At 44.4% G+C, this 14047-nt stretch overlaps 1 protein-coding gene across 1 annotated transcript in view; it reads left to right on the plus strand.

Moving 5' to 3' along the window:
* The window catches only part of ALDH3A2 (aldehyde dehydrogenase 3 family member A2), a 55976-nt gene that overhangs the window by 26775 nt on the left and 15154 nt on the right, over nt 1–14047 (plus strand). The window contains exons 2-5 of the mRNA XM_058163848.1: nt 529–706; nt 2621–2852; nt 7988–8073; nt 13263–13440. Coding sequence (XP_058019831.1) covers nt 545–706; nt 2621–2852; nt 7988–8073; nt 13263–13440 — 658 coding nt within the window. The 5' untranslated portion in view covers nt 529–544. The remainder of the gene's footprint in view (nt 1–528; nt 707–2620; nt 2853–7987; nt 8074–13262; nt 13441–14047) is intronic.

Raw genomic sequence — 14047 nt, forward strand, 5'->3', positions numbered from 1 at the left:
TCTCTGAGCTTGATTGTTTCATTACCTAACTAGGGAACATCATCAGTGCTGGAAGGGAATGGGGTTTGCGGGAGTGGGAGGACGAAGAGAAGGACTGTGAGGTCCTTGATGCTCTCTAAGCTTGGTTGTTTTCTTGCAGATGTTTCACTACCTAACTAGGGAACATCATCAGTGCTAGAAAGGAGCGGAATTTGCAGGGAGGAGAAGGAGGATAATAATGGTTGTGGGTCCTTGGTACTGTCTTAGCTTGGTGGTTTCCTTGCAGATGTTTCATTACCAAACTAGAGAACATCATCAATGTTACGAAGGGGTGGGGTTTGCAGGTAGGAGGAGGAAAAAGAGGAGGAAGAAGAGAAAGAGGAGGAGGAGGAGGAGGAAGAGGACTGTGGGTTCCTCAATGCTCTCTGAGCTTGGTAGTTTCCTTGCGGGCGTTTCATGACCCAACTAGGGAACGAAATCCGTGCTATCTCGCCTTCGCCCTTATCCAGTCCTAGCTGCCATGACTGACCTTTTTTTGTCTTCTCGCAGCTTCCGAGGAACCGCGATGGAGAAATTGAAGCGGACGGTGGAGCAGGCCCGAGCTGCCTTCAACACGGGCAAAACGCGCCCGTTGGCTTTCCGGATCCAGCAGCTGAAAGCCTTGAAGAAGATGGTTCAGGAGAAAGAGAAGGAGTTCTCCACAGCCCTGAAGGCGGATCTCAACAAGGTTGGCGCTGCTGTAGCGTTTGGGTGTGTTGACGTTGGTACGGAGAACGCTGGGGATGGAGAGGATACACAAGTAGCCGTTTGGTTGTCTGAATGCAGCTGACCTGGGGTTTCCTATTGCAGGTGGGATGAGGGCCCGCTTCTACCAGGGTCTTGCTTGGAGGGTGAGAAGATAAAATTGACCACAATAACACCAAGTTTCTCTTGTAAAGGAATTAGTTGTTGAAAGAGACTCAGGACTTCTCCTGCTGGCAGGGTTTCAGGAAAACCGGAGGGAAGGGGGTCTGGGGAAATGGAAATTGGGCGCTATCTAACAAAATGAAATTCAACAGTGAAAAAAGTAAGATTCTACATTTAGGCCAAAAAAACAAAATGCACCAGTACTGTATATGTGGTACCTTGCTCAATAGTAGTACCTGTGAGAGGGATCTTGGAGTCCTAGTGGACAATCATTTAGATATGAGCCAGCAGTGTGCAGCAGCTGTTAAAAAAGCCAACACAGTTGTGGGCTGCATAAACTGAGGGATAGAATCAAGATCACGTGAAGTGCTAGTACCACTTTATAATGCCTTGGTAAGGCCACACTTGGAATATTGCATCCAGTTTTGGTCGCCACGATGTAAAAAAGATGTTGAGACTCTAGAAAGAGTGCAGAGAAGAGCAACAAAGATGATTAGGGGACTGGAGGATAAAACATATGAAGAACGGTTGCAGGAACTGGGTATGTCTAGTTTAACAAAAAGAAGGACTAGGGGAGACATGATAGCTGTGTTCCAATATCTCAGGGGCTGCCACAAAGAAGAGGGAGTCAATCTATTCTCCAAAGCACCTGAGGGTAGAACAAGAAGCAATGGGTGGAAACTGATCAAAGAAAGAAGCAACTTAGAACTAAGGAGAAATTTCCTGACAGTTAGAACAATTAATAAGTGGAACGACTTGCCTTCAGAAGTTGTGAATGCTCCAACACTGGAAATTTTTAAGAAAATGTTGGATAACCATCTGACTGAGATGGTGTAGGGTTTCCTGCCTGGGCAGGGGGTTGGACTAGAAGGCCTCCAAGGTCCCTTCCAACTCTGATGTTATGTTATATGTTAAATGCGGCCTGCTGCTCTCCCCTGATAATTTTTTTTTTATTATTTGCATTTATATCCCGCCTTTCTCCGAAGACTCAGGGCGGCTTACACTGTGTTAAGCAATAGTCTTCATCCATTTGTATATTATATACAAAGTCAACTTTTATTGCCCCCAATAATCTGGGTCCTCATTTTACTTACCTTATAAAGGATGGAAGGCTGAGTCAACCTTGGGCCTTGGTGGGACTTGAACCTGCAGTAATTGCAGCTCCTCTGATCACAACAAAATACCTCATGCCACCAGACTTGAAATTCTGGATTTAGAAAATTTAGAACTACGCCGCCTTCGACATGACCTGAGCTTAACTCATAGAATCATCTATTACAATGTCCTTCCTGTCGAAGACGACTTCAGCTTCAATCTCAACAATACACAAGCACACAATAGATTTAAGCTTAATGTGAACCGCTCCAATCTTGATTGCAGAAAATACGACTTCGGTAACAGGGTTGTTAATGCCTGGAATGCACTACCTGACTCTGTGGTCTCTTCCCAAAATCCCCAAAGCTTTAACCAAAAACTACTATCTACTATTGACCTCACCCCATTCCTAAGAGGTCTGTAAGGGGCGTGCATAAGAGCACCAGCGTGCCTTCCGTTCCTGTCCTATTGTTCCCTTTGGTGGAATCCAATTTGTATGGTTATTTCATGCTTACACTTATATATACTGTTGTGTTTGACAAAATAAATAAGTAAGTAAGTAAATAAACAAACAAACAAATAAATAAAAATAAATTTTATATCATGCCCCTCCCAACCGACACAAACGTGACTCTTGCAGAGTGAATTAAACAGCTTCAGCTACGAGTTTATGATTGTCCTGGGCGAAATTGACCTGATGCTGGAGAAGGTTCCCGACTGGGCGAGCCCTCAGGCGGTAGAGAAGACAGTCCTGACCTTGAGTGACAAGACTTACATCCATCGGGAGCCCCTGGGAGTGGTCCTGGTCATCGGGGCATGGAACTACCCCTTCGTCTTGATCATGCAGCCTCTGATAGCAGCCATCGCTGCCGGTAGGTGGGTTTTTTTGTTGTTAGTTGCAAAGTCGTGTCCGACCCATCGCGACTCCATGGACAACGTTCCTCCAGGCCTTCCTGTCCTCTACCGTCCTCTGGAGTCCATGTAAGCTCCCGCCGACTGCTTCAGTGACTCCATCCAGCCACCTCATTCTGTATCGTCCCCTTCTTCTTTTGCCCTCCATCGTTCCCAGCATTCGGCTCTTCTCCAGTGAGTCCTTCCTTCTCATTAGGTGGCCAAAGTATTTGAGCTTCCTCTTCAGGATCTGACCTTCTAAAGAGCAGTCTGGGTTGATCTTCTCTAGGACTGACCAGTTGGATCGCCTTGCAGTGCAAGGGACTCACAGGATTCCCTTGGATCGATTGATCTATGTCTTTCTGTCTGGCTGGCTGGCTATCTATCTATCTATCAATCAATCATCGTTGTTAGTTACGAAGTCGTGTCCAACCCATCGCGACCCCATGGACAACGTTCCTCCAGGCCTTCCTGTTCTCTACCATCCTCTGGAGTCCATTGAAGCTCCCGCCGACTGCTTCAGTGACTCCATCCAGCCACCTCGTTTTCTGTCGTCCCCTTCTTCTTTTGCCCTCCATCGTTCCCAGCATTCGGCTCTTCTCCAGGGAGTCCTTCCTTCTCATTAGGTGGCCAAAGGATTTGAGTTTCCTCTTCAGGATCTGGCCTTCTAAAGAGCCGTCAGGGTTGATCTCCTCTAGGACTGACCGGTTGGATGGCCTTGCAGTGCAAGGGACTCGCAGGAGTCTTCTCCAGCACCAGAGTTCAAAGGCCTCAATTCTTTGGCGCTCAGCCTTCCTTATGGCCCAACTTTCCCAGCCATCCATTGCAACTGGGAAAACCAGAGCCTTGACTATACGCCCTTTTGTTGGCAGGATGATGTCTCTGCTTTTTACTGACTTGGAATCCTCAGCATCAGAATTGCAGCTCCTCTGATCACAACAAAATACCTCATGCCACCAGACTTGAAATTCTGGATTTAGAAAATTTAGAACTACGCCGCCTTCGACATGACCTGAGTTTAACTCATAGAATCATCTATTACAGTGTCCTTCCTGTCGAAGACGACTTCAGCTTCAATCGCAACAATACACGAGCACACAATAGATTTAAGCTTAATGTGAACCGCTCCAATCTTGATTGCAGAAAATACGACTTCGGTAACAGGGTTGTTAATGCCTGGAATGCACTACCTGACTCTGTGGTCTCTTCCCAAAATCCCCAAAGCTTTAACCAAAAACTACTATCTACTATTGACCTCACCCCATTCCTAAGAGGTCTGTAAGGGCCGTGCATAAGAGCACCAGCGTGCCTTCCGTTCCTGTCCTAATGTTCCCTTTGGTGGAATCCAATTCGTATGGTTATTTCATGCTTATACTTATATATACTGTTGTGTTTGACAAAATAAATAAGTAAGTAAGTAAGTAAACAAACAAACAAATAAATAAAAATAAATTTTATATCATGCCCCTCCCAACCGACACAAATGTGACTCTTGCAGAGTGAATTAAACAGCTTCAGCTACGAGTTTATGATTGTCCTGGGCGAAATTGACCTGATGCTGGAGAAGGTTCCCGACTGGGCGAGCCCTCAGGCGGTAGAGAAGACAGTCCTGACCTTGAGTGACAAGACTTACATCCATCGGGAGCCCCTGGGAGTGGTCCTGGTCATCGGGGCATGGAACTACCCCTTCGTCTTGATCATGCAGCCTCTGATAGCAGCCATCGCTGCCGGTAGGTGGGTTTTTTTGTTGTTAGTTGCAAAGTCGTGTCTGACCCATCGCGACCCCATGGACCACGTTCCTCCAGGCCTTCCTGTCCTCTACCATCCTCTGGAGTCCATTTAAGCTCCCACCGACTGCTTCAGTGACTCCATCCAGCCACCTCGTTCTCTGCCGTCCCATTCTTCTTTTGCCCTCCATTGTTCCCAGCATTCGGCTCTTCTCCAGGGAGTTCTTCCTTCTTCTTAGGTGTCCAAAGTATCTGAGTTTCCTCTTCAGGATCTGACCTTCTAAAGAGCAGTCTGGGTTGATCTCCTCTAGGACTGACCGGTTGGATGACCTTGCAGTGCAAGGGACTCGCAGGATTCCCTTGGATCGATTGATCTATGTCTGTCTGTCTGTCTGTCTGTCTATCTATCAATCATCGTTGTTAGTTATGAAGTCGTGTCCAACCCATCGCAACCCCATGGACAACGTTCCTCCAGGCCTTCCTGTCCTCTACCATCCTCTGGAGTCCATTTAAGCTCCCGCCAACTGCTTCAGTGACTCCATCCAGCCACCTCGTTCTCTGTCGTCCCCTTCTTCTTTTGCCCTCCATCGTTCCCAGCATTCGGCTCTTCTCCAGGGAGTCCTTCCTTCTCATTAGGTGGCCAAAGGATTTGAGTTTCCTCTTCAGGATCTGGCCTTCTAAAGAGCCGTCAGGGTTGATCTCCTCTAGGACTGACCGGTTGGATGGCCTTGCAGTGCAAGGGACTCGCAGGAGTCTTCTCCAGCACCAGAGTTCAAAGGCCTCAATTCTTTGGCGCTCAGCCTTCCTTATGGCCCAACCTTCACAGCCATCCATTGCAACTGGGAAAACCAGAGCCTTGACTATACGCCCTTTTGTTGGCAGGATGATGTCTCTGCTTTTTACTGACTTGGAATCCTCAGCATCAGAATAGAGCTGGAAGGGACCTTGGAGGTCTTCTAGTCCAGCCCCTTGCTCAAGCAGGAGACCCTCTACCATTTCAGGCAGGTGGCTGTTCAGTCTATTCTTAAAAATCTCCAGTGATGGAGAAGGAAAGGAAGGGAAGGAAAGGAAGGAAGGAAGAAAGGGAAGGGAGGGAGGAAAGGAAGGAAGGAAGGAAGGAAGGAAGGAAAGGAAGGAAGGAAGGAAAGGAAGGAAGGAAAGAAAGGAAGGGAGGGAGGAAAGGAAGGAAGGAAGGAAGGGAAGGAAAAGAAAGGAAGGAGGAAGGAAGGAGGGAGGAAGGAAGGAAGGAAGGAAGGAAGGAAGAAAGGGAGGAAGGAGGAGGAGGGAGGAAGGAAGGAAGGAAGGAAGGAAGGAAAGGAAGGAAGGAAGGAAAGAAGGGATAGAAGGGATTCTCTTCTATCAAAGAGAATGAATAATTGCGGGAGGGAGGGAGGAGAAAGAGAAAACGAGGGAGGAGGAAGGAGGAAGGAAGGAAGGAAGGAAGGGAAGGAAGGAAGGGAAGGAAGGAAAGGGAGGGAAGGGAGGGAGGGAAGAAAGGAAAGAAGGGATAGAAGGGATTCTCTTCTATCAAAGAGAATGAATAATTGCGGGAGGGAGGGAGGAGAAAGAGAAAACGAGGGAGGGAGGGAACGAAGGAAGGAAGGGAAGGAAGGAAGGAAGGAAGGGAAGGAAGGAAAGGGAGGGAAGGGAGGGAGGGAAGGAAGGAAGGAAGGAAAGAAGGGATAGAAGGGATTCTCTTGTATCAAAGAATGAATAATTGCGGGAGGGAGGGAGGGAGGAGAAAGAGAAAACGAGGGAGGAGGAAGGAAGGAAGGAAGGAAGGAAGGAAGGAGGAAGGAGGAGGAAGGAAGGAAGGAAGGAAGGAAGGAAAGAAGGATAGAAGGATTCTCTTCTATCAAAGAGAATGAATAATTATGGAGGGAGGGAGGAGAAAGAGAAAACGAGGGAGGGAGGGAGGGAGGAAGGAAGGAAGGAAGGAAGGAAGGAAGGAAGGAAGGAAGGAAGGAAGGAAGGAAGGAAGGAAAGAAGGGATAGAAGGGATTCTCTTCTATCAAAGAGAATGAATAATTGCGGGAGGGAGGGAGGAGAAAGAGAAAACGAGGGAGGGAGGGAAGGAGGGAAGGAAGGAAGGGAAGGAAGGAAAGGGAGGGAAGAGAGGGAGGGAAGGAAGGAAGGAAGGAAAGGAAGGAAGGAAGGAAAGAAGGGATAGAAGGGATTCTCTTCTATCAAAGAGAATGAATAATTGCGGGAGGGAGGGAGGAGAAAGAGAAAACGAGGGAGGGAGGGAAGGAAGGAAGGAAGGAAGGATAGTAGCATAACTGAATTGGAAGGGGCCTTGAAGATCTTCTAGTCCAACCCCCTGCTCAAGCAGGAGACCTTCTACCATTTCAATGATGGTACCTCCAGTGATGAGGAAGGAAGGAAGGAAGGAAGGAAGGAAGGAAGGAAGGAAGGAAGGAAGGAAGGAAGGAAGGAAGGAAGGAAGGCAGGCAGAATAATAGAGTTGGAAGGGACCTTGGACCTTGGAGAATAAACTGGTAGCATTTCACCCCTGATCCCAAAGGTGCCTTTTTTCAAGAGACAACTGGACTTTCTGGGTTTTTCTTTGAAGACGTTTCTCTTCTCATCCGAGAAGCTTCTTCTGTAATGAGCCCGAAATTTCTGTTGCTAAGTGAGACATCTGTTTAAGGGAGCTTTGCCCCGTTTTACGACCTTTCTGGCCACCACTGCTAAGCGAATCGCTGCCGTTGTTCAGTTACTCGCATGTTACTAAGCGAATCTGGCTTCGCCATTGACTTTGCCGATCAAAAGGGGATCACGTAATACTGCAGCCTTCGTCATAAATAGGAGCCAGTTGCCGAGTGTCTGAATTTTGATCCCCTGACCACAGGGGTTGTGAGTGTGAAAAACGTGAAACGTGAAAATAAATCACTTTTTAAAGTGCCGTTGCAACTTCGAATGGTCACTAAACGAGCTTTTGTAAGTCAAGGACTGCCATAAAACATATAGCAAAAAAAAAACCCCTGTAAAATAACATTCATTTCCATTCATTCTTAAAGACGGAATAAATACAGCTAGTCCTCAACTTACAACTGGCAGCTTAGCAACAATTCCAACTTATGACGGACCAGAAAAAAAGCTACCTACGACCCAAGTGAGCGGGAGAAGTCAATTCGCTTAAAATCCGCACGATTCGACTTAATGACCACAAAGATTCACTCGGCAACCGTGGTAGAAAAAGTTGTAAAATCGAACCCGCCTCCCCTTAACAACCGTCTTGCTTAGCGGTGGAAATTCTGGCCTCCCCAGATGTGATGATAAGTCGACAACTACCTGTAATTTGGGTTCTGGCATGGAGCGCGGGGTTGGACTTGATAACCTCAGGGTGCCCTTTAATTCTCCATTCCTTTGTATGTGTTGTTTTTCAGGCAATGCTGTGGTGATTAAGCCATCGGAGATCAGCGAAAACGTAGCCAAGATGTTTGAAAAGCTGCTCCCTCAATACCTCGACAAGGTCGGTGTGAAGAATTGTTGTTGTGTGACTTTGCAGTTTGGTTGTGTTTCATTTCCCAAGAACCAGGGCCTGTGTGTGTTTTTTTAGCGCGTGTGTTGTGACCCAGGCCCAAGTAGGTAGTAGGAAACTCAGTCAGTGTAAAAACAAACAAACTTTATTCAAACAGCTGGGAATTACTTTATTCTCAGCATAGTCCAACTAAATTAAAGCAAATTCCTCCCAACACAAATTCCTCAGTCCTATTGCAAACCTTGGTCCAATTAGGCAAACTGCCAAAGGTCCTTCTTGACAAAAGTTCAGAAGCAGAAGACGCCAATGAGAAATAAATGCAGCAAGACGAAGCTTATCAATGTTGTTTTCCGGCAAAGCCCAAATGCTGTTGCTGGTCTTTTAAGCCTTATGGGAGGGGCCAATCATCTCCTGGCCTTACTCCCAAGTTGTCCTCTCTGCTTGAGCTGCTCTTGCCTTCTGGCAGCTCTTCTCGTGCGTGCATTAGGAACAGGCTCCTCCTGTTCCTCTGCCTCACTACTATCAGTCTCTGGAGGCTCGGGAGTCCGCGCCCCACTCCCCGATGGTCCTGGCCCCACCTCTGCCTCCGACGCAGAGCCCTCATCCGGGCCTTCCCCAGCCTCCAGGACTGGCCCATGTTCTTCCTCAGCCTCATCGCTCTCTGACTCCGTTGCCAGCTCTGCAGGCTGCTGGCGGATCACAACATTCAGGTTTATGACGTTTGCAGTGTCCTGGGGTCACGTGAACCCTTGTTTGTGACCTGGCAAGCAAAGTCAACGGGGAAACCAGGTTCACTTAACAACCATGTCACTCACTTAACAACTGCAGGGATTCACTTAACGGTGGCAGGAAAGCTTGTAAAATGGGGCAACAGCGTGAGTGTGTTTCACTCCAAACAGGACGGAAAGATAAAACAATTGCTTCATGAAACCTGACAAAAAAAGGCAACTACAGAAAGTTCTCGACTTACATCCATTCATTAACGACGGTTTGAAGTTATAAGAACACTGAAAGAAGTGGTACAGGTAGTCCTCTACTTACAACAGTTCATTTAGTGACCGTTCACTAAAAAAAAGTGACCGAGGGCCGTTTTTCACACTTGCGACCCTGGTAGCGTCTCCAGGGTCACGTGATTTACATTCGGATGCTTGACAGCTGACTCACATTTAGGACGGTCGCAGCGTCCCAAAGTCACCCGATCCCCTTTTGCGACCTTCTGACAAGCAAAGTCCAGGAGGAAGCCAGATTCACTTAACGACCCTGTGACTCGTTTAAGAACTGCAGTGATTCCCTTAAGTATTGCAATGCTCTCTACATGGGGCTCCCCTTGAGATGCACTCGGAGGCTCCAGCTGGTCCAGAATGCAGCTGCGCGGGTGATTGAGGGAGCCACACGCGGCTCCCGGGTAACACCGCTCCTGCGCAGACTGCACTGGCTACCTGTGGTCTTTCGGGTGCGCTTCAAGGTTCTGGTTACCACCTTTAAAGCGCTCCATGGCTTGGGGCCTGGGTACTTACGGGACCGCCTGCTGTTACCACATGCCTCCCACCGACCCATACGCTCTCACAGAGGGACTTCTCAGGGTGCCGTCCGCCAGACAATGTCGGCTGGCGGCCCCCAGGGGAAGGGCCTTCTCTGTGGGGGCTCCTACTCTCTGGAACGAACTTCCCCCTGATTTACGCCAAGTGCCTGATCTTCGGACCTTTCGCCGTGAGCTGAAAACGCATTTGTTTATTCAAGCGGGACTGGCTTAAATTTTTAATTCTCAACTTTTAATTCTAAACAATTTTAATCGGGGTTATTATTTATATATTTTAAGGGTTTTTGAAATTTGATTGTTTTAATTTCGGCCATTTATGGATTATGTTTGTTTTAAGTTTTTGTTTTAATTGTACATTGTGTTGTTTTTATACTTTGGCTCCCTGAGTCCTTCGGGAGAAGGGCGGTATAAAAATCTAAATAAATAAATAAATAAATAAATAAATAAATAAATAAATAAGAAATGTGGCAAGAAAAGTTGTAAAATGGGGCAAAATTCACTTAACAAATTTCTCACTCAACAACACAAATTTGGGGCTCGATTGTGGTCGTAAGTCGAGGACTACCTGTATATGGCTGTTTTTTCACACTTACGACCGTGGCAGCCTCCCTATGGTCACATGATTTATATTCGGATGCTTGACAACTGACTCATAGTTACGACGGTTGCAATGTCCAGGGGTCACGTGATCCCCTTTTGCGACCTTTGGACAAACGAAGTCAATAAAGTAGCCCGATTCACTTAACAACCGGGTCACGAACTTAACATCTGCAATGATTCGCTTAACAACGGTGGCAAGAAAGGTTGTAAAATGGGTGCAACAGCGTGAGTGTGTTTCACTCCAAACAGGACGGAAAGATAAAACAATTGCTTCATGAAACCTGACAAAAAGGCAACTACAGAAAGTTCTCGACTTACAACAGTTCATTTAGTGACTGTTTTTTCACACTTACGACCGTGGCAGCCTCCCTATGGTCACATGATCCAAACTGAGATGCTTGGCAACTGGCATGTACTTAAGAATAGAATAATGGAATGGAATGGAATGGAATGGAATGGAATAGAATAGAATAGAACAGAACAGAATAGAATAGAATAGAACAGAATAGAATAGAACAGAATAGAATAATGGAATGGAATGGAATGGAATGGAATAGAATAGAATAGATAGAATAGAACAGAATAGAACAGAACAGAATAGAATAATAATGGAATGGAATGGAATGGAATAGAATAGAACAGAATAGAATAATGGAATGGAATGGAATGGAATGGAATAGAATAGAATAGAACAGAACAGAATAGAATAATAATGGAATGGAATAGAATAGAATAGAACAGAATAGAATAGAATAGAATAGAATAGAATAGAATAGAATAGAATAATAATGGAATGGAATGGAATGGAATGCAGTGGAATGGAATGGAATAGAATAGAATAATGGAATGGAATAGAATAGAATAGAATAATAATGGAATGGAATAGAATAGAACAGAATAGAATAGAACAGAACAGAATAGAATAATGGAATGGAATAGAATAGAATAGAATAATAATGGAATGGAATAGAATAGATAGAATAGAACAGAATAGAATAATAATGGAATGGAATGCAGTGGAATGGAATGGAATGGAATGGAATAGAATAGAATAATAATGGAATGGAATAGAATAGAATAGAATAATAATGGAATGGAATAGAATAGAATAGAATAGAATAGAACAGAATAGAATAGAATAATGGAATGGAATGGAATGGAATGGAATGGAATGGAATGCAGTGGAATGGAATGCAGTGGAATGGAATGGAATGGAATGGAATGGAATAGAATAGAATAATGGAATGGAATAGAATAGAATAGATAGAATAGAACAGAACAGAATAGAATAATGGAATGGAATGGAATGGAATAGAATAGAATAATGGAATGGAATGGAATGGAATGGAATGGAATAGAATAGAATAGAATAGAATAATGGAATGGAATGGAATGGAATGGAATGGAATGGAATGGAATAGAATAGAATAATGGAATGGAATGGAATGGAATGGAATGGAATGGAATGCAGTGGAATGGAATGGAATAGAATAGAATAATGGAATGGAATGGAATGCAGTGGAATGGAATGGAATAGAATAGATAGAATAGAATAGAATAGAATAGAACAGAACAGAATAGAATAGAACAGAATAGAATAGAATGAATAGAATAGAATAGAATGAATAGAATAGAACAGAATAGAATAATGGAATGGAATAGAATAGAATAGATAGAATAGAACAGAACAGAATAGAATAGAATAGAATAGAATAGAATAATAATGGAATGGAATGGAATGCAGTGGAATGGAATAGAATAGAATAATAATGGAATGGAATGGAATGGAATGGAATGCAGTGGAATGGAATGCAGTGGAATAGAATAGAACAGAATAGAATAATAATGGAATGGAATGCAGTGGAATGGAATGGAGCGGAATGGCATGGAATAGAGTGGAATGGAATGGAATGGAATGGAATGCAGTGGAATGGAATAGAATAGAACAGAATAGAATAATGGAATGGAATGCAGTGGAATGGAATGGAATGGAATGGAATGGAATAGAATAGAATAATGGAATGGAATAGAATAGAACAGAACAGAATAGAATAATAATGGAATGGAATAGAATAGAATAATGGAATGGAATGGAATGGAATGGAATGGAATAGAATAGAATGAATAGAATAGAACAGAACAGAATAGAATAGAACAGAATAGAATAATGGAATGGAATAGAATAGAATAGAACAGAATAGAATAGAATAATAATGGAATGGAATAGAATAGAATAGAACAGAATAGAATTAAGAGTAGAGTAGAGTAGAGTAGAGTAGAGTAGAGTAGAGTAGAGTAGAATAGAATAGAATAGAATAGAATAGAATAGAATAGAATAGAATAAAATAGAATAGAATAGAATAGAATAGAATAGAATAGAATAGAATAGAATAGAATAGAATAGAATAATAATGGAATGGAATGCAGTGGAATAGAATAGAATAGAATAGAATATCCAATTTTGATCAGGTTGTAACTTGGGGCAGTCGCTGAACGAATCGTCGTAAGTCGAGGACTAACCTGTATGTGGAAATGAAAACCAATTTATTTATCTACAGGTGGTCCTCGACTTACATCCATTCATTAACGACGGTTTGAAGTTATAAGAACACTGAAAGAAGTGGTACAGGTGGTCCTCGACTTACAACAGTTCATTTAGTGACCGTTCAAAATGACAAAATGGCACTGGAAAAAAAATGAACTTATGACCCTTTTTCACACTTACGACCGTGGCAGCCTCCCTACGGTCACATGATTTATGTTCGGATGCTTGACAACTGACTCACATTTAGACGGTCAGCGTCCCAAAGTCACCCGATCCTTTGCGACCTCCTGACAAGCAAAGTCAACGGGGAAACCAGGTTCACTTAACGGCCATGTGACTCACTTAACAAATGCAAGGATTCGGTTAACAACGGCGGCAAGAAAAGTCGGCAAACTCGCTTAGCAGATATTTCACTTAGCAACGTCTATTCGGGGCTCGATTGTGGTCGTAACTCGAGGACTCCCTGTGTCTCCTGTCCCCACCCCCCCACCCCAGGATCTGTATCCGGTGGTCAATGGAGGCGTGCCAGAGACGACGGAATTGCTGAAGCAAAGATTCGACCACATCTTCTACACGGGCAACAGCGCCGTTGGCAAAATTGTGATGGAAGCCGCCTCCAAGCATCTGACTCCGTTGCCAGCTCTGCAGGCTGCTGGTGGATCACAACATTCAGGTTTGTGACGTTTGCAGTGTCCTGGGGTCACGTGAACCCCTATTTGCGACCCGGCAAGCAAAGTCAACGGGGAAACCAGGTTCACTTAACAACCATGTCACTCACTTAACAACTGCAGGGATTCACTTAACGGTGGCAGGAAAGCTTGTAAAATGGGGCAACAGCGTGAGTGTGTTTCACTCCAAACAGGACGGAAAGATAAAACAATTGCTTCATGAAACCTGACAAAAAAAGGCAACTACAGAAAGTTCTCGACTTACATCCATTCATTAACGACGGTTTGAAGTTATAAGAACACTGAAAGAAATGTTACAGGTAGTCCTCTACTTACAACAGTTCATTTAGTGACCGTTTTTTTCACACTTACGACGGCTCCAGCGTCCCCACGGTCACATGATCCAAACTGAGATGCTTGGCAACTGGCATGTACTTAAGAATAGAATTAAGCGTAGAGTAGAGTAGAGTGGAGTAGAATAGAATAGAATAGAATAGAATAGAATAGAATAGAATAGAATAGAATAGAATAGAATAATAATGGAATGGAATGCAGTGGAATAGAATAGAATAGAATAGAATAGAATAGAATAGAATAGAATAGAATAGAATA

This window comes from Ahaetulla prasina, chromosome 1 (genome assembly GCF_028640845.1).
Source record: "Ahaetulla prasina isolate Xishuangbanna chromosome 1, ASM2864084v1, whole genome shotgun sequence".
Taxonomy (NCBI): domain Eukaryota; kingdom Metazoa; phylum Chordata; class Lepidosauria; order Squamata; family Colubridae; genus Ahaetulla; species Ahaetulla prasina.